We start from the raw sequence: 21,205 nt of genomic DNA, 5'->3' as shown, positions 1-21,205 counted from the left end.
CTTTTCCTGGGTGAGACATAATAAAGTGAATATCAATTAACAGTGAAGCTGCCATGAAACAACTAACTTGTCCAGTTGCTCAAGTACTTTCGATATGCGGAAGACATGAACTTTAATTTTACTTTTTACCTATGCAATTTTCATTTTCTTCCAAATTACTTATTTTCCTCTACACACACACAAACATATATATATACCGTAGATTCTCGATAATCCAAGGTTGATGGTATTGAGGCTACCTCATTTTGACCTCAGCCCAGCTGTGAATTACCAAAAACTTGAATTATAATTCAAGGATATTGAATAATAATTCGGATAATTATCCGAAAAAACAGCAGAAAAACCTAAAATAGTTTAACTTAACCATCATTTGCCTTATACATGGCAAATACATGGTCGAAAACTTGTTATACCAATTTATCTGAAATTTTTCTGAAATTCCCAAATAAACTTAAAAGAATGTTAAAATAAGTATCTAGGGCAGGAAAATTCAAAAAGGTATTATTGCAAAAAAAAATTGAAAATAAGCAAAAAAAAGTTATGGCATTTTGCCTGAACTTCCAAGCTCTAGTTATTTGGCAAATTCGATCTTATATATTTATTTATTTGATAATGATGATTGGCAGTAGAAACTTTAACAAATTGTATTTCTGGCTTTTGCTATTGTTCTGCATGCAGGCGTCATGTTTATACCACATTAGAGATGGCTTTGACCAGAAAGTTTTATAAAAAGATGTCCTTAACCGACTAAATCTATAAAATTGTAACCATCAAAGATGTACTTAGTGATTCAATCGATTCAATATGCAAATAAAAAAGCTGGTGCCAGGATTGAACGCCAACTTTATAAAGCTATGTGTTGCCAGAGCACTCCCCTTTTTCTCCTGTAATCCCTCTAACCTGAGGCCTGCTTGGTTCCCTTTTATTTTATGATTTTTTCATCAGTTTCTGATTTTGTATTTAATTTACTTACTCATCCACTAAGTTGAAATTTCTCTGGCATCTATTGATCTCTGAATCATTGGAAAGTCAGTCAACCTGTTCTTCACTCTACTACAAGATTATATCATTTGGTATTGTCCCACACATTAGTAAATCTAACCTGTGGTATGAGTATTACCATTAATATCATTTATAATTAATATTTTGTGTTTGCCTTAACTATCCACAATGTTGAATGACCAGGATTTCCCATGGAAATGTGTTAACAGTAAATTGTTACAAAACACTGGCTGTGGGGCTGTTATGTCACTGTGGGGAGACTGTTTAAACCCAAAAATGGATAGCATTTGTATCATGAGGTTAGAAAACCATAAGAAACAGAAACCAACTTTGGAAACTATGTTTGAATGATTGTGAGGCTTGAACTCTAACTTTTACAATGTGAAATGATTCAGGGTGCAAAGAAAAAAGAAAGAAATGTACTCTGTTTCTAGGGGAAGCATCCACTATGCCCCTTCTAAAAATTTAGAACAAACAAAGAGTGAATTTGGCACATCCCCAATCAAGTACTAAAGGAAACTGACGCACCTGCCCTCCCTATTTAAGGCCAATGACAATATTCACACAACTGCATAGTGGCTGGTGTAAAATCAGGCAGAAAAGCTGGTTGCTCTCTCTCTGCAAGATATTTTAACTTCTAATGAACCTTGCAACTGTGCTGCAAACAGAGTTCTGATTAATTTGGTCTGGGAAGTTTACAATAAAAAATTCAACAAAATTATGATTTTTACATAACTCAACAAGGACGAAAGAGCTTAAGATGTTTAGAGAATTTTTTTTTATTGTGGCTGGTTCGTTTTTATTAATGACGCCTGATCAAATGTCAATTTTATGTAAAAATTTCAATTGAGTTAATCAACTAGTCAATCAATCCAAATAAAATTTTACAATGGAAATTTGCAAACTAACTTCATTTACAAGATATACTGAAGACTGGATGTTGTGAAGATATTTATTATTTGAGATGTTAATTTTTTAAGGAAGGAAAAAACTCATCTCTGCCTCTACCGGGAGTCGAACCCGGCAATCGAGGGACCCGGGTTCGACTCCTGGTAGAGGCAGAGATGAGTTTTTCCCTTCCTTAAAAAAAAAAAAAAATTAACTTCTCAAATAATAAATATCTTCACAACATCCAGTCTTCAGTATATCTTGTATTAACAAGTGGAGAGCGACATTCATGTCATATATATAGCCCTCTGGTGGCTCGTCGTCCATGAGTTATTAGCTGATCGGTTTCACCGTCCATTGCACGGTTCCGTTCGGCATATATACGCTCTAGCGAAGGAAAATCTCTATCTCCTCTGTAGCTTAGTGGTCAGAGCACTCGTCCGGCAATCGAGGGACCCGGGTTCGACTCCCGGTAGAGGCAGAGATGAGTTTTTTCCTTCCTTAAAAAATTAACTTCTCAAATAATAAATATCTTCACAACATCCAGTCTTCAGTATATCTTGTATTAACAAGTGGAGAGCGACATTCATGTCATATATATAGCCCTCTGGTGGCTCGTCGTCCATGAGTTATTAGCTGATCGGTTTCACCGTCCATTGCACGGTTCCGTTCGGCATATATACGCTCTAGCGAAGGAAAATCTCTATCTCCTCTGTAGCTTAGTGGTCAGAGCACTCGTCCGGCAATCGAGGGACCCGGGTTCGACTCCCGGTAAAGGCAGAGATGAGTTTTTTCCTTCCTTAAAAAATTAACATCTCAAATAATATCTTCACAACATCCAGTCTTCAGTATATCTTGTATTAACAAGTGGAGAGCGACATTCATGTCATAACTTCATTTATTTAGAAAAGCTGATTAGAACTTTTGAATTATGTTCCTATACATAAAATTTTGCAAAATGACAATATTCATAAAAAATTTGGCATTTTATTGCTGTGCAATTTGTGTCAAAATAATAAAAATATGATTTGACAATATTAAAGTTAGCATTTTTGCATTATACTTAACACAAACATTTTCTCAAAAATGTGGCAAGACTACTAAATATATAAAGAACAGTAACACTTCATAAAATTTGGGCCACCTTTTAACAATTGTCGTCTTGAAAATAAAATTTATTGCAGCCAGCACTCATTTTTACAAACCCGCAACGACTTTATAATTAGTTCATAAAATCAAAAGTTCATACATGGAAGAGATGAAAAAAAATGCAGGAGGTGAAAAATCTTCAGTTGATCACTGAAGATTATTTGACGATAGTGGTGGTTTCAGTAATCACTGATTTTAGCTTCCCTTCTTTCCACTCACTACTACTAAACCAGACATGCACCACGTCCATATTCTTCTGTAGAACCTCTAACGAATTGGTATATGTTGGAATGTGTGTGTATGTATAGTGAACCTTCTGTGAAGTTTGTTTCTGTGTAATGCTTGTTATGTGTAGTACTGCCATCTGCAATCAATTTTTTTAAACTATGAGTTTTTCCTAAACTCACAGTGCATGAAGTGTAATGAATGAATAATTATACCATTGTACGCCTGTTGCTCTCTGCAGAGAGACTTTTTAACGGGGAGATCGGCTCGCATTTGCGTCTCAAAGTTGGGAACCGCAGAAAACCAACTTTAGCCAATCACCACTGCGGCAACGGTGGGGGTTGAACCTTGTGATGTGAGTCTGTCACTATGACTACTCAACCACCACAGCGGCTCTTTCCACTCACTGGTGACAGTCGTATCCACAGCTTCATTTTCTCAGTATAGTATCTGAAAAGTCAAGCAGTGTCTTTTTTTGAATTTCTGATGCCATCCATCTTATATTTTGAGATCCTCCAAGTTTAATTTTGAAGCAAATAATTTCAATTCTTGTTTCAAAAGGTTTCTGTCAATTGGAATTTTGACCTCTCATTTTCCTTGGCCAAGCAATGAGTGCCTTTTCGAACCCTGGAAATATTGTTTTTCTGAAATATTTTCGGGAAGGTGGAGAACAGCTGGATCCACTTGCTGCAGAAAAGAACTTTTACTGCTCTTTAATTAGAGTACTCAATGTTTTTTGGGATCCCATATGTTTTGCTCATTTCTGTCATAATAAGGGTGGATTAACATCTACAGACACTCCCAACGCCGTGGCAAACATTCTCTGACACAGTGTTTCCCAAAATGGGCAATATCACCCCCTGGTGGGCGATGGAATGCTACGGGGAGGGGGGATCCTATGGGTTCACTTGAGTTGGGGGGCGATGAGAGAGAAAAATTTCTGAAGGGGGTGATGGAATAAAAAGTTTGGGAAACTGCTCTAACACATAACACATACTGCCAATGAACGTATTCATATCAATGATATCATGACTATGCAGGTGCAGACAGACATTTTAATGTTGAAGAATGTTTGCCTCATCTGACACGACAGGGTGAATGTCTATAGATGTGAATCTACCCTAAGAATTTGCACATTAATTACTTAAAATCTTTTTTTTCTTCATTTACTGCCAAGCAAAATCGTTTCCGTTTTATTGAAATTGCTAAGAGGAAAGTAGACGAACAGCATATATCATACCACATTTCTCAAACCACAAGTTTATCGAATCATAATGCAGAAAGGGTGAATTACATTGTCAAAGCATATTCACTTCATAGTCAATCTGGCGAACTATCGAAAGTGGATTTTCATATTGGTGATGACTAGAGTTCGGATTTTATGACCCAAAAATCTTGAAAATGTACAAATGTATACATGACTTGAAAATGTACATGAAAATATGACTTAAAAATTAAAAAATTTGACCTTATGATTTTCATCTCATCTTTTTCAGATATTGCTTATCTTATTAAAAATTTAAAAATAAACAAAAAAAATTCATCAATTCTCTATTTTAATTAAAATTCTCTCAACAGATTGAAATGAAAACCATGCCTATGTTATGCACAATAACTGTTCTTCAGTACGTTCTAAAATCACACAGAATTTTATGAGATGTAGTTTCAAATATTTAAAAAAAAACTGATATTGTTCAGTTTCTTCTAAGAAATATTTGAGAAAACTACTTCGCAAACATTTTTTTTACTTTAAATTCTGTAAAAATTACCAGAAGAACCAATATTTGGAAAAGGCTTATGCGTGTCATAAAGCAGACTAGTTTCTTCAACCCTGTTGATTGTTTCTCAAGCTTAAATTACAATGTTGCTGCACATTAAATTGGTTTTTTGCTGGAACTTTCAACATATTTAACAAAATAAATACACATTTTGTATTTTATTTTTCTCACACACAAAAAATTAAAACTTTGTGATAAAATGACTAAAAAAAATATATTTTTTGAAAATTCCTAAAATATGACTGATTGCTTAAAAATGCTAAAATATGACCAAAAGCTCGAAAATGCCCAAAATATGACTTGTCATAAAAAAATATAACATGTCAAAAATCTGAGCCCTAGCGGATTACAAACTGGTGAACTCTTCACCTCTTCCTGTGTTTTCTCTTTATATGCATAGAATGTCCGAATCGAAGTTTACATTTGGTTGCAACAAACTCAAAGATGGCTGAAAGAATTAAATAGAAAAAAATAACGAAACAAAAATGAGAACATAAAATAGAAATGAGAGTTCGTAAAATAGTGAATTTTAACATTAGCTCTATGGCATGGTGTTCAAGACAAGACCAGTTCGTAAAAAAGTGGTTTGTACGATCAAGCATCAACTGTATTTTCAAATTTTTTATCTGCATCAGAGTTAAAAGGTTTAAGAGAAACTTTGCTATCAAAAAATAGAGATTTGGTTTGACTTGAACATTTACATGAGTAACAAAATTTCACTCACTATGACGGTTCCACAGTACTAACAACCAGGATGTTCTAAAAGAGAATAAGAATATAGTTTTTTAGTTATTTTCAGCCAAGATCACACAAAAGAAATAAATATGAATCAAAAGGGAGAAATGGTGAGAATTAAGCCATCAAACTGAATAGCTTACAGTATTTCCCTGTGTGTGTAACAGATTTATATCAAAAAACATCAGGGTTTTTTAGTACTGATTACACTGCATGCTGCTGGGTCTTATCTGCAGCTTTTTTTTTGAGAGGATAAAATAGAAACAAATTTTGAAAAGTAATTTGTATAAAGTAATTGTTTAAAAATTTACAGATGGGAATAGATGGAAGTAGAAAAATCCACATTTTTTTCTACAAAAATGTGAAAATTTAACCCATTCATTCAAATAACCCATCTCATTCTTCAAGATTTTATTATTGATGAATGAAATTTTCTCATGCAGATTATACGGCATTATATAATATGCAATGATATTCTCCTTCAAAAGTAACAAAATTTGCATCTGCAGATTATATGCAGGGAATTACATTAATTAGGTTTTACAAAACCAACTGAAATTTATTTTGTTATCACTATATTCAACTAGATCTGATGATATAACCTATCTCTTCTAACACATCAAAATTTATGTATGTATATATATATATATTATTAAAGTTTCATTGTTTATACATGAAAAACTGAAAACAAATAGTATAAACAACAAAGCTTTAACAATGTTTTTTTCATTACACTGCATATTACAGCTGCCTATGGCACTGGTATTGGTGAGTTTCGACAAAAAAATTTTCAAAAATTTTACGTATTATATATTTATATATACAGGGGATTATAAAAAAACTATCCCGACATATGGGCCCCTAACTATCATACCATTCACAGAAACTGATTGAAATTTTGGCATAAGGTATTTTGAGGTATGCGCTCAAGAATGATATGAAAAACAACAGTGTCACTAACAGTTACGGTTACAGTGAGAAAATTTCGAAAATATCAAATGGCAACACCAAGTTTTTTGTATTGGAATGTGATCTCCATACAGAAAAACACTAAATAGTGTTGGAATGGCACCTGTAGCACGAAAATCCCCGGAGCTAGGCAAGGAAAAAGGACTTTGCCGTGCACCAGAGCATTAATTTTCGTTTCATTTGTCACACCGTTTCTTTGGCTGAGATCCCAGCCTGATTAGTCCTCCACAAGGTCATGTGGAAAATTTGTGAAACACAATAAAATGCTTTATTTTATGCTGCTTCTCTGTCCTTATTGGTTGTCCTCACTTTTAGCCTATCTACCGCCGGTGATTTTCATGCTACAGTTGCCGTTCGAATGCTATTTAGGGTTTTTCACAATGGAGATCACATTCCAATACAAAAAACTTGGTGTTACCATTTGATATTTTCGAAATTTTCTCACTGTAACCGTAACCGTTAGAGTGACACTGTTGTTTTCCATATCATTCTTGAGCGCATACATCAAAATACCTTATGCCAAAATTTCATTCCGTTTCTGTGAATGGTATGATATTTAGGGGCCCATATGTCGGGATGGTTTTTTTATAATCACCCTGTATATATATAAAGATACACATCTTTTCCACTTTTTATCAATAAAGATATTGATCGAATCCTTAGTAAAATCCCAGATGACATAAAACCAATGGGTGTAATCAGAAATCAAAGAGATAGGGAGTTACTCCAGATGAACTTAAAAATAGGATTGCAAAATGGACAAATAAATGGAGTATGACTTTCAGTGTTGACAAGTGCATGGTCATTCATTTTGGTTTGAACAACCCATGCTTCACTTGCGAGTTGAATGGTAAAACTATTCCGGTCGCAACTAAGATCACAGATTTGGGAATTTTCATTAATGAGCGGTTTTGATTTTTTGAACATTCTTCAGCGATGTAAAAAAAGCAAATAGAATGTTTGGTTCCATACTCAAAAAGGTCGCTTTGCATTCTAAATTGATTCTTCGACTTTTCCCAGGGCTAAGTTCGTTCTGGATTGGAGCATACTGTAAGGTTTTGGAGACCATAGCTACATAGCGACAGATTTTTTTGACGGGCTGCAGAGAAAAGCAATGCTTGCTTTTGTTGGCACGCGGGGCTTGAGGTATGAAAAGAGACTTCATATTTGAATATGTTTAGATTGGAAGAATACAGGTGGCAGGAGGATATGATTGATATGATGACCTTAAGTAATATCAACAAGTTGAAATCAATCCAAAAAAAAAATTCCACCAGCTTTTATCCACAACTGTTAATTTTACTGTGTTTCAATGTCTGAACTTGAACTTAATCCACATTCTAATTACTCACCAAGTTATTTCCGGATTAACTATATGTTTTTTAAGATTCTTTATGGTCATCCAATTTTTTATACTTTTGGTTTTTTAACTAAGCCATCCTATTTTTCTGACTATTTCTTGATCATTTCCAAAAATCAAATCCTATTTTTGCTTCTACAGACTGTTTTAAGTAGAGTGTCTTTCTTCATACCATGCATAACTATGAAGAACAGAATAAGCTTAAGAACTCTTAAATTTCCTATTAAACATTTATGTACTAACAGTGTTTGTAGGATCTTACAAAGAGAAATGACAAAGTTAAGATCTGTGGTATTAACTACCAGCATCAACTAAGTTTCCATTAATTTATAATATATGTTTATATAAATTTTTTTTTGCATTCTTTAATATAAAAGTGATAACTTTAATAGTTAGGCAATACTTTATAACATTAAAGTAAAATTTAAAATTAATGTAATATAACTTAATGTTACGATGTAATTTAATTAATCTGTCAAAGTCTGTAAATTAATAAATATAAGTTTTTTCAAGGTATTGTAAATATTGTAAGCCCTTTTTATTTAATAAACTCTCAGGTCTGTTTTTTTGCAAGGAGGGTTTAGCTCATATTAACCACAAATTTTGACACAAGTAGTGTTGAATCATTTCAATTTTTGTGTTCGGATGCAAATAACATTTTTTTTATCCCTGTATTAGACTGAATTGCCCTTTACGGCATCCAATTTACAGATAACGTCATATGACCTCCGGGACAAGAAGAGTTTGCTCACAAGCTTTCTTATACCATAGTTGACTGGAACAAATTCCCCTCCACTATCATTGATTTGTCCATAATCGTTGAATTGTTGTACAATGTAAAACAATATCTCTGTCACAATCAAACACATTCTCTTGTATAAGCCTCGGCCAACGAGCGCGGTAGCCCAGGTCGATAAGATACTCGCCTAAAGTAGCAAAGGATGTTTAGAGGTGTCGCAAGTTCGATACCCGGTTCATCCTTGTCAGAAAACTTTCCTGACACAGGGGTGCAACAAAAATGGCGACCTGACAGCACCAAAAAATTGTTACCGCAGGGAGTCCCCCATCGAGGGGTTAGCGCACCGACCTCTCGATGAGTATAAAAAAAACAAGCCTGCCGTTCGGAATTGCCAGTAAATTGTAGGTCCTAGTCTAATTAGCCCTCGTGTGCAGAAAATGGCAGTGGTACGACAAAAACGATCAAATGGGCCTCGACCAACAATATTGTATAAATAAATACAGTGAAACCTGTCTAAGATGGGCACTATACACGATAGGCACTATACCTATCTTGAAATAAAAGAGGCCCCCTGATGATTAATGCATAAATAAACCTTTATGAAACAGAAACCTGTCTAAAATAGAATGTTATTTCAGTCTCTTGACGTTCGGTTTCATACAGGTTTAGTTGTAATATCTCATTTACACCTAATGGAACGATTCTGTAGAGTCCCTACAGGTCACTGAGTGTGTTTGTTTTTTCTGTGTTATCAGGGCCAGCATCATGCATGAGGCGACTGCCTAGGGAAGCATGATTACAGGGGTGGCATTTTTTATAATTGACCTTTGAAGGGGGCACATTGGGTTTAGGTAGCACAAGGAATCTCCCAATGAGAAATTTTGAGCTACTAACCTTCAAAAAGTTGGGTCTTGGGGGATAACAGCACAGACCTCCTATGTTTCCTAATGCGTACAAACTCTGGTCTGTTAGAAATGAATTACCTTTTGGGTTTGATAATACAATTTAATAATCGACGTTGGATATCACAAAATTCCAAAATGAATTTTTAGGGGTCTGGTCTGTTACTTCACTAGAAAATTTAGCGTAGTAACGTATAAACAAAACGGTAGGAAGAACTCATTTTTCTACTATGTAGGCAACATACGCAGAGAATCATGATTTTAAAAACTAGGAAATGAGAGAGAGGAGAGCGATTCTTGAATTTTCAATAAATAAATTTTGTCTTTCGATTCAGAATAAATATTCATAATTTTCATGATTTCTCACAAAAGTGAGCAAAAGCACATTTGTGATACTTGATTGAATAAGATTTTTCTTCTAATTATTTTCAGTAAATTTTATGTTGAATTTTAATGTTATGTGATATATATGTCCTAAATAGCTCAGTTAATCCTTTGAAACGCAGACATTTTTCCAAAACACATAGGAAAAAATGTAAACAGGTGCGTCCACTATGGCACTCCCCCCCCCCCCAAAGAAGAGTTATATTGATTTGATATATTTACCCTCATCAGGATGTTCTTATTTAGGAAATTCTCTCGCGAAACCTTAACGTAGTCTCATCATAAGGGGGGCAAATTATTTTTTGCCTCAGGCAGCTGAATTTCTAGGACTGGCCCTGTGTTACTACACCATAGGCGTAGAGTTGTATTGAGCAATGTATTCTGCCTCCCCCTCCTGTAGCCAATATCTATAGAACACCTATTAAATCTGCTTCCCTGCCCCCAAAAATATTTTCTATTACTTTATGCCTATTGTTGGCAGTTAAGCAAAAGTCACCAAGTCCAAAAAAAGTTTGATGGACTACAGCAGTTGATTAGAATTTCCACTTAATAATTTCATGATATGAACAGTTATGAACCACACACACACAAACCAGTTATTTAAACCTACGTTAAGAGTAGGTAGAATAAACTTAGTAAATAGTAATAGTAAAGAGTAATGTTAGTAAACATACACTGCTCAAAACAATTAGGGGAGCACATGGTTTTAACAAAATTACGCAAAGATGTATACCGATAAGTAACATCCATAATTTATAGCCTAGCAGGAAACGGAAGAAGAAAACTTCATATGCAAATCAAAGTTCATGACGTCAAAAACCAGAAAAAGGAGATAAGGGCAGAAATCGGGATGTTGCAGAAACGTCTGTTTTACTGCCGTAACTGTGAAATTTGATTGCGCAGTATTTTTTTTTGAGACAAGGTGACTTGAGGATGTCTCAACAACGTGATTTACCGGAATCCATGGCATGGCATGTTATAGGCAAACTGGAATCCGGGCAAACACAAAGTAGTGTAGCGGACGCTGTTGGAGTCGCCAGAAGTGTTGTTGCAAGGCTGTGGAATCGATTCCAAGAAACAGGAAATGTTAGACGTCGACCAGGGCAAGGTCGGTCACGCGCCACTACAGCAACTGATGACCGGTATATACGGTTAACAGCCCGTCGAAACAGAACAGAGAATGCTACGCAGCTGCAAAGACGGTTGCTCTTGGCAACAGGACGAAGGGTGTCCAGCCAAACAGTACGTAATCGGCTTCATGAGGGTGGGCTCTGTGCACGTAGGCCAATGGTCTGCATTCCGTTGACCCCACGCCACCGTGCAGCCCGAAGAAGATGGGCTGCTGAACATCGAGATTGGGAGCAACATGATTGGAGCCAAGTGCTGTTTACAGACGAGTCCCGATTCAGTCTGAAGTGTGACACCCGACGTGTTCTGGTATGGAGGGACAGAGGCACTCGAAATAACTCCGCATTCGTTCGTGAAAGGTCACAATACAGACGAGCTGGTTGGATGGTATGGGGTGGAATCAGCATAGGCGGATGTACGGACCTGCATATCATTCGGAATGGCACTTTGACGGCCCGAAGGTATGCAGACAAGATACTGCGACCTCATGTCATCCCTTACGCTGGAGCCATTGGAGATTCCTTTGTTTTCCAGGATGATAATGCCCGACCGCATAGAGCTCGTCTGGTGGAGAACATGCTTGAAGCTGAAACAATACAGCGTATGGAATGGCCAGCGTGCTCTCCTGACCTGAATCCAATCGAGCGGACGACGCATTGCTGCGCGACCAAGGCCACCTGTTACTGTCCGAGACTTGCAGATTGCACTTCTTGAGGAGTGGAACAGTATTCCCCAAAGTCTGATCGATAACCTCATCCCATCCATGGCAAACAGGTGTGCAGCAGTCTTAGCTGTTCGAGGAGACCACACGTCCTATTAAAACTCATGCATCATGTCTAAACAGTACTTTTTTTATCGTTTACATGTAACCAAATTATTGCCCTAAATCATCTTTTCATGTTTTTTCCATATTTTCAAAGAATTAAAGCTTAATTCCAAATTTTTTTACGTCTTTTTTCTGTATTGCGCATTGATACGCGTGTACTATCCATTGTATGCCAATACGTGGCTGTCTCGCACAGTTTTCTTTTTTTTTTGCTTGCTCCCCTACTTGTTTTGAGCAGTGTACATTAGAAGTTGGAAATCTGTATAATAATTTTATTTTTTTTCATAACTACTCAAATGTTTGAAATGACAAAATTTCAAAATTGAACTTAGTGACCTGTTTGCACGATAACGCTATGATCTAGATCAGTATTTCCCAAAGTGGGCAATATCACCCATTGGGGCGGGGTAATGTAATGGTCTAGGGCAGCGGTTGTCAACCTTTTTTGACTGGCGGAGCCCTGTTTGACTTGAGGAGCCCTTTTTTATACATAATTTTTATGGCAGAACCTTGTAGGCCCATTTTATTTATTTATATATCAAATTTACTGATTTATATTATTTTTCTCAAGTCACCGCGGAGCCTCTGAGAGCTGCACATGGCGCCCTTGGGGCTCCGCGGAGCACCGGTTGAGAACCCCTGGTCCAGGGCATAGTTTTCGAAACTTTTTGTTCCATTGCCCCCGACTGTCCATAGGACCCTGTTATACTTGTATCGCCCCCGGACCATTCCATCACCCACCAGGAAGTGATTTTACATACTTTGGGAAACACTGGTCTGGGGGGGGGGTAGAAGCTATGGGTTCAGTTCTGGAATATGATGGGTTGGCTTGAGTTGGGAGAGCGATGCGAGAAAAAATGTGAAGAATGGGGCAATGGAACAAAAAGTTTGGGAAACTGGTCTGGAATTATACTATCGTAGATTTACTTCTTTCTCATCTTCTGTATTTTATGTGTGTGGTTTGATGACTCAATAACTGCTATTTTTCCCTATATTCTCTCTCTCAGATTTATAACATTTCTATAGTAGCAATAACAGGTGATGGGAAATGAAGTTTTATTTTAACAAATTTATACAGAAGTTATACCCAAGTCATCACAATAGTTGGACAAGCTGTTTTGCTACAAATACATAAAATATCCTAAAATAGCACCTCAAACTATTGTGATGACTTTTTTGTATGGCTATTAAATTGTTTGAAAAGAATTTATGCTCACTTTTTCAAGACCTCTCATGAATTTATCAGCCCTTTTATAATGTTTACGAGGGTTCGTCAGTAGCTCACATATTCTCTGTATGGTGAAAGGGGCACTAAAAATAAAAAGAATTCAGCAAAAAAAAAAAAACACATCATTAATTTGACATACATATAATTACAATAAGTAAAAAAAAGTTTTAACACATCAATGATGTTTTTCCCCTTACCTGGAGGGAATTGTTTTCAGTCTGTGCGGTATGACATTGCAGTGAAATGTCAATAGCGCAAAGTTCTACTTATGCAACAAAAAATATCTACACCATGTTTAGAGGTAACATTTATGAGCAGTTACTTACACATAGGTGCCAATTCCCAGACTTGAAAAATCTGTAGTTTATCACGTGATGGAATATTTTTCACTGAAGAAAACAACATACAAATAAGAGAAAACTGGGGACTTCTGAGATTACATAGGGTGGCCTTATGACCCATTTATCTGGGACATTCCAGTACTTTTTGCCATCCTGATTTTTTCATATATTTTCAACAAAGCCTACTTTAAATTTTTATCCTCCACTGAAATCAAGGATTAAAATTATTCTGCCAACTTATAAACAAAAATCATAACTGTCAAATATGAATATAATATTTCACATGTCATATAATCATTTTTTTTAGTATTCATTTTAATTGACTTTAATTTGTGGTAGCTCTTAATTTCTCACCATTGATGATTGTAGCAGTAATTGGCAACTTCGCTTATTTAGCCTTGCACTTGGCTACAATATCTATTTCATGTACACTTCATGGATTTTTCATTCAAGCAAATTTGAGGATTTTTAGGGATTTTTCTACAAATATACAAGAAGTCAAAAGAATCTGGTTTACAGCTGAAATATTTTAATAAGGCTGAAAAACCATAAGGCTTCTGGGTAAATCAAAGCATTGGCACCTATGCTTTATAGTCAAATCTGCAGCAGCCAATAAAAACTTTGAGTTGCCCTTAGTTTGACTTATTGAACTATTTTATAACATTGATGGTTACTGGAGCAATGTGAAAACTTCAATAGATATTTAACTCATCAAAACCTATAATGTATATAGATTGTAGTCTATATATGATTGTAACCGTGAGAATAAAAGACAGTCAATGAAATAAGATGGTTTTCAGCGGTGGTCAAAAAAGTGAAAGAATGCTTGGCTTTTTATTTTCAAAAAGGTCTCTGCATTCTCCTAAATTCATTCTGCTTTTCCCAAGCTTAGTTTGTCCTGGGCTGGAGTATGCTGTAAGGTTTTGGAGACCATACCTACAGAGGAACATAGACTTAGTTGAAGGGGTGCAGAGAGCTACACGTTTTCTTGTTGGCACACTGGGCTTGAGTTATGAAGAGACACTTCATTTTTTGAATATGTTTACATTGGATGAATGCAGGTGTTGGGGAGATATCAACAGTGCAAAAATTTTCAACGGAATGGATAGGATGGACCATGAATTATTAATACGCCATCAATCAACTGCTTTTATGGGGTACCAGTATAGATTAATAAGGGACAATTGTAGGTTATGGTGTCACAGGGAGTTTTTCTCTAATAGGGTTGTTAATAAATGGAGAAGCTTACCCCCGGGGTAGTAAATTCTAACACAACTGACATGTTTAAAAAGAAATACGACAAACATGTTGGGGTAAATCAAGAAGCTATCCATATTTAGAATAAGACAACCATAAATATATTTTATGGGGCATTGTATAATATTTTATTATATATATAGTTTCTAGTTTTTATAATTGAATTTTTAATTGGGGGTTGCTGTATTTTAGAAATATGACATCCATATTTGTTACAAGCATTTTTTTTTCAGCCATCTCACTAGGCATTTTGCCTGTTGTGGCCTTGTATTTGTATAAGACCATGAGGAATCACCTAGATCTAAAAAAATAACTTGAGACTCAGCTGGAAGTCATGTTTATATTAATACAATTGAATAATCGACGTTAGATTTATCCAAAATTCCAAAACGAACATGGCTATACGTGTTTCGGAACTATATGAAGTTCCTTCATCAGTAGCAGAAACAAAGAAAATATTGAAAAACTCCTTATAGCAGGAGTTACTCGCTGTTGTAGACAAGATTCAAATTCAAAATGAACCGACAACAAAAGAGTAGAGGAAGAGGACGGAAAAAGAAAATGGCGGAGCCAATCGCAACCGAGAACGTGATAGTGATGCTGATGGAGAAGAATAATTATTGTAGAAACTATTGCCAGATTTTTAAGAAGGGTGCTGTGCTAGATAGGTCGTTGACCAACTGGTTTGTGTTTTTGATGATGTAGAATAATTCGAAGAAATCCAAGTCAGATGGTGAGGGACATTTTTGGATGATTTTGGCAGAAGAGAAGTCAAATTTATGGTCAAAGGACCAGCAGTGTTGGGCTATGGATGAACGGTTAAAGTCTTGGTTGCTTACGTATCTTCTATGCTCATTTAAACAGTATTTTAGCATGAGGTCCAATTTTGTGCTTGCGAGCACTTGATCAATGCTCGAATTAATAACCTGGTACAAAATATATTCTAGGATTGAAATCATCCTGATTTCATGCATGTGAAGACCTCTGTCTTAGGGGTTATATGGTCATATCCACTTGCTTTATTAGTCTTTAATTCTGATACAATCCCATCATAGGCGGAGATAGACTTGGAAGTCTGGAGGGGCACGATGATGTCAATTCATATATACGTATACACATTAGATCAGTCGACTCCATCTTTGATGCTGGGGGGGGGGCATCGCCCATCCACGCCCCCCCCTTTTCTCTGCCCATGAATCCCATTAACCCTTTAAGTGGCAATTAGAAATTCCCCCTTCAAAATTCTATATCTTAATGAAATTGACTTTCTTCTGATTTTCAGCAGGTACAAACTAAGGAGTATAGATAAAAGTTTTACATCGAAAAATAAACTTTACAAAATATCTGGGCTTGTTAGTAATAAAATAAAAGGCTTTTATGGCGACAAGATATCTCATCATTGCCACTCAAAAGGTTAATTATGTTATCGTCAATTTCAAAGAAATGCACAGAGTTGTTAGAATTAGTTATTGTTTATCATCTTCACAATCACAGTCTGTACTTAATTCTGTTTCTTACAAGTTTTTTGTAATAAAGTCTTCATTAAATTTCTTTACTAAGTCTTTATGGTTATCAGAGATTGGAAGTATATTTTGCTTTATTTTTATTCAGTATATTTTGATCGATACATTTCCATTGCATTTTTTGGTTATTCTCGCATTTTCTAAAAGTATCTTTAATGTGTGCGTATTGCACTTTGGGCACTTCAGAGATCGCCATGGTGCTCGTGAGCAACGGGTTGTAGATGCCTGCTCTAGGATCAACGGTTCATCAGTAAAACGCGCCATGGGAAGTTATGGAATCGCCCTGTATATAGGAAGTGCGGGTATAATAGAATAGTCGGGTAATATTGAACACCGGGTTTTCTCCGCCTTCGGGTATGAGCCCCTCAAGTAAAACAGTGATAAACAAAAAACTCTCTTCAAAATGTCCCCATGATGCTAGAGTCAGCGTCACTCAGTTGTTACTGTTATTGCAGCTGCTATATGAGAGGATATTTCTTTCTACTTCCCAAAATTTACTCGGGCTAGTTTTCAAAAATGTTTATTAATTATTGGAAGAGAGCCTAAATGAGATGCTATTTCTTCAAAGATTATGTTTTGGGTGATATGAAAACCAACTTTCATATCACCATGGCATTTTACTGGCGATCCGTTTGACCTAGATCAGAGATCAACCTTTTTCTAGTCACGAGTACTCCGCCTGTACCTATCATCAAAAGAACTTACAAGTTTGGCATACCAATACATGAAATTAGGATGATTTCAATCCTTCGATGCAATTTGTTCAAGGTGTTTATTTGAGAATGTTGTTTAAGTGCTCACGAGCACAAAACCGGACATGAGCATCAAGCATTCTGCGTGTTTCAGGGAGCACTGTGGTGCTTGCAAGCAACAGGTTCAAGATGCCTGCCCTAAGATGATGAAAATAATCGCCTATTATTACGTGGATGTAATAAAAAACCTATTTAACTCATCTATAACTGAAGGACTCTTTTACAGTGATTTAAAATATGCCATAGTGCACCTCATTTATAAAAAAATCAGGAGAGACCGATAACTTATTGAACTATAGACCCATATCGATTCTTTGTATTTTTTCAAAAAGTAAAAAAAAAATTTATAAAAAAACAGCTCATGGGTTTTCTTAAGTACCAGCACTATTTAACTCTTAACCAATATAGGTTTCAAAAAAGTTAAAATACAAAAATAGCCATCTTAGAGCTAAGCAATTACTTAAACATTGGGTTCAACTGTAATAAATATTCTATGATTTATTCTCTTGGCCTGATATTGCTCCTCATTTACATAAATAACATTCAAACTTCACATAAATGGTAAATTAATCTAATTCGCAGATGATACAATACAGTCGGTCCCCCGTATTTGCAGGGGTTACGTTCCGGAGGTGAACAGCATATCAAAAAAATTTTCTGAATTAGAGATATTTAAGGGAGAGTAGTCTCCTGGATGTAAAAATTGGAAAATATAACCAACAATATTCATTTTTTTCTTTTAAATAATTAAAAACATTTACTAATTATGTTTATATTATGAAATATAATTCAGTTTTTATTGCCAGAAATATTTAAAACCAAACAATTTTTTGTATAATCTCATGCCGCTGTGGTGGTCGAGTGGTTATAGTGACGGACTCGCGATGCGAGGATCCGGGTTCGAACCCCACAGAGGTGGTCGGCTGAAGTTGGTTTTCTGTGGTTCCCAACTTCAAGGCGCAAATGCAAGCCGATCTCCCCGTTAAAAAGTCTCGCCACAGCGAGCAACAGTCCTACAACGATAAATCATTCAATCATAACACTTCACTCATAGTTAGAAAAACTGGTGGCAGATGGCAGCACTACACATAACAAGCATTACAGAGAAACAAAAAAAAACTTCACGTCAGGTTTCACTACACGTACATGCACATTCCCACATGTACCGATTCGTTGGGGGTTCCGCGGGATGCATGTGTGGTGTAGCAGTAGTAGGTAGGGCCTCCAAAAAATGGCTCAGGGATCCATGATGTTCTTAAGTCAGCCACCTCGTTGGGCAATTTGCCTGTTGTGGCGTTGTATTTGTATTGTATTGTATAATAACTTTTAATTCAGGAATATTCTCAGTCATAGCAAAAGGTTTCAAAAGTTTTTGTTATTAAGATTTTCAAAACTTCAATTAAAAAACTTCTTCAATATTCAAAAGTTTCATCAAAAATAAGAATTATTCGCAAGTTATTTATAATAGACCTTTCAGAGAATACTCTTGATTATTAATCTCGATGTGAGAATATTCTCAAGTAATTTATAGAGATTATTTATTTATACTATATATCCTTATATTCTTGAAAATATTTTCTGGAAGGACTATTACATATAACTGGAGAATAGTCTCAAGTTATTTATAATAATACGAATATTCTCGAGAATATTACCCTAAAGATTATTCTTGAGAATTTTACATCTCTATACTAGATAACATATATAGCAAAATAAGATCCCAAATAACAAACACCACAGTTAAACAACAATACAACAGAATGTATTGTTGTATACATTACATACACTAACTATAAGACAAAACTACATTTATGGGCCAATAAAATATTCATTTTTAAAAAATAAATGGTTAGAAAAGAAAAAAAAATAGAGGTTTCTCCAGATTAAATAATTTATATCAAGTACCAAAAACAAATAAAACATTGTTTCAAAAGAGTTAGATATACCGCCCCAAAAATAATGAATCACGCAATCAATCATACAATAATGACATAAGATCCAATAACAATATCTTTATATTTTCTATAAACACCAGTCTAGAATTTATATTATAACAATAACACAATATAGCAGCTTATCTGTACGTATATTTTTTCAGTAATAAAAAAATTGAAATATATACTTCATATGAAACAATTACCAACCTGTACAAACCATAATAATAAGGCTTTTGCTGAACTAATATCACTGAGTAACACTTATAGACCTGCTGGAAGAACATTCATGTCCCTTGAGGTCAATATAGTGTGTATTATATGTTTGTACATTTATTATATCTTTGTATTTGTGTAAACAAAAAAAAAAAAACATTTACTAATTTGACAAAAACATCATAAACTCTCTATATGCTGCAAACGGATCCCAAATTCAAACTTTTGGCAACAAAAATCTAGTGTTAGTTCTTGGATTAAGGAGAAACTTTCCTTTTGTTTCCACAGTGACAGATGTTTTACATCCCATTATTGGAGCCAATTTTTTGGAGAGTTTTAGTTTGCTTATAGATGTTAAAAATTCTCATTTAATAGATAATGAACCATCGCTATCAATGAATGGTTTAGAATTCCAAAGTGTCTCTTTTGGTTAACGCTGATCTCGGATGATTCTCCATAGCATCACCTATTAGCCAATGAAAATTTTAGATTTTCAAAAAAAAATACAGCAACAAACTTAAATTTTGTAACTTCAATAAACACAATTACCTTTGAAAAGCATCTACAGCTTCCAGTATTTTGTTTTTCAATAAATCAAATTTGAAAACTTCTACATTAGGCAGCGTGGGCAAATTATCAGTTGGACTCATTTCATAAAATTCATCTAGGACTATTTCAGCTTTTCTTTTTAAAAGTGGTTTCAACTTTGTCCATGGGAACCTGGAAAAAAAATTTTTTTTTTTCTTCAAGGGGGAAACACTAAACTAACAAAATTGAACTGAAGTAAAAAAAATGTTTCCACTCTTTTTTTCCTTCACTTATAAAATATACATGAAATATACCTAAGAAATATACATGAAAATAATATCAAAGATGCTGATGACACGCTATAGGGAAAAGGCACATAAAAATTTGGTTTCCACATCCAATGGAATGTATTCTTTTCTAGTTCCTGAAAGAACAAAGTCACTTTTCTGCCATCACCATGTACTGGTGATTCAGTATCGTGCTTCAGCACTGTTTCATTCGCTTTGCTTCTCCTGGTCGCTGTTTCACAGCCTGACCAGAATTCCTTCATGTATCTTCTCATATGAAATGAACTCGCTACAGATGACAGACCTGTCTATGTCATCACTGGACTTTTCAACTCAGGTTACCTACTATACCTGCATCGCTGGGAGATGCTCTGACTAATTATAAAAGTGGAGAAGTTGTACTTCTTGTTGTGATGATGTTGTGATAGGCGTATCAACGGACAGAACTGGTGAGATGGAATCATTTTGTTGAACTTTTTAGTGTTAAAAACTTTAACGAAAAATTAATACTGTAATAATCAGGTTAAAATTGTTGTTTTGTATAAAAATTTAAAATAACTGAATAAATGTTATAAGTACAACAAAGTGATGTTATTTATTATTGTTGTCCGCTAATGAATCAATGTTAGGTAAACAAAAACAAACGAATTGGGAATGTACTGAAAATGGTACACAGGCCAGCCAGATCAACCGATCTGAATCCTTGTGGCTTCTGGCTGTGGGGTTTCTTCAAAGATTGTTTGTATCAAGGATGTGTGACTAATGAAGCAGAGTTGAAAGCCAGCATCATCCGCTATGTCTCCCTTATTCCTATCAATATGTTGCGGGCGGTTGTTGAAATTGCGGCGGTAAAATTTCAACATGTTGACCGCCAAGGCATGCACATAGGGCACACAGGTGTGTACGGAAATAAAAATTTATTATTCTTTGATATTTGCACATTTGTCTTCATTGCAGTGCATCTGTTGGAAAAATTTTAAACTATTTTTCTTCCACAGTAAACCTCAGCCACATGACCTACATAACACATATTTGAAGTTCCATTCGGATCCGC

At 35.3% G+C, this 21,205-nt stretch overlaps 1 protein-coding gene across 1 annotated transcript in view; it reads right to left on the bottom strand.

The window, feature by feature from the left end:
• Positions 1 to 21,205, bottom strand: part of LOC149084946 (uncharacterized) — a 48,952-nt gene that overhangs the window by 23,819 nt on the left and 3,928 nt on the right. The window contains exons 3-5 of the mRNA XM_089232690.1: positions 19,886 to 20,056; positions 13,303 to 13,396; positions 5,767 to 5,801 (exon numbers count right to left, since the gene is read on the bottom strand). Coding sequence (XP_089088816.1) covers positions 5,767 to 5,801; positions 13,303 to 13,396; positions 19,886 to 20,056 — 300 coding nt within the window. The remainder of the gene's footprint in view (positions 1 to 5,766; positions 5,802 to 13,302; positions 13,397 to 19,885; positions 20,057 to 21,205) is intronic.

This window comes from Pholcus phalangioides, unplaced genomic scaffold (assembly GCF_987345545.1).
Source record: "Pholcus phalangioides strain wild (caught in Gottingen) unplaced genomic scaffold, Ppha-v1.0 ptg000007l_1, whole genome shotgun sequence".
Taxonomy (NCBI): Eukaryota; Metazoa; Arthropoda; class Arachnida; order Araneae; family Pholcidae; genus Pholcus; species Pholcus phalangioides.
The sequence above is the reverse complement of the archived record's forward strand: the minus strand, read 5'-3'. Positions and strand labels throughout refer to the sequence as shown.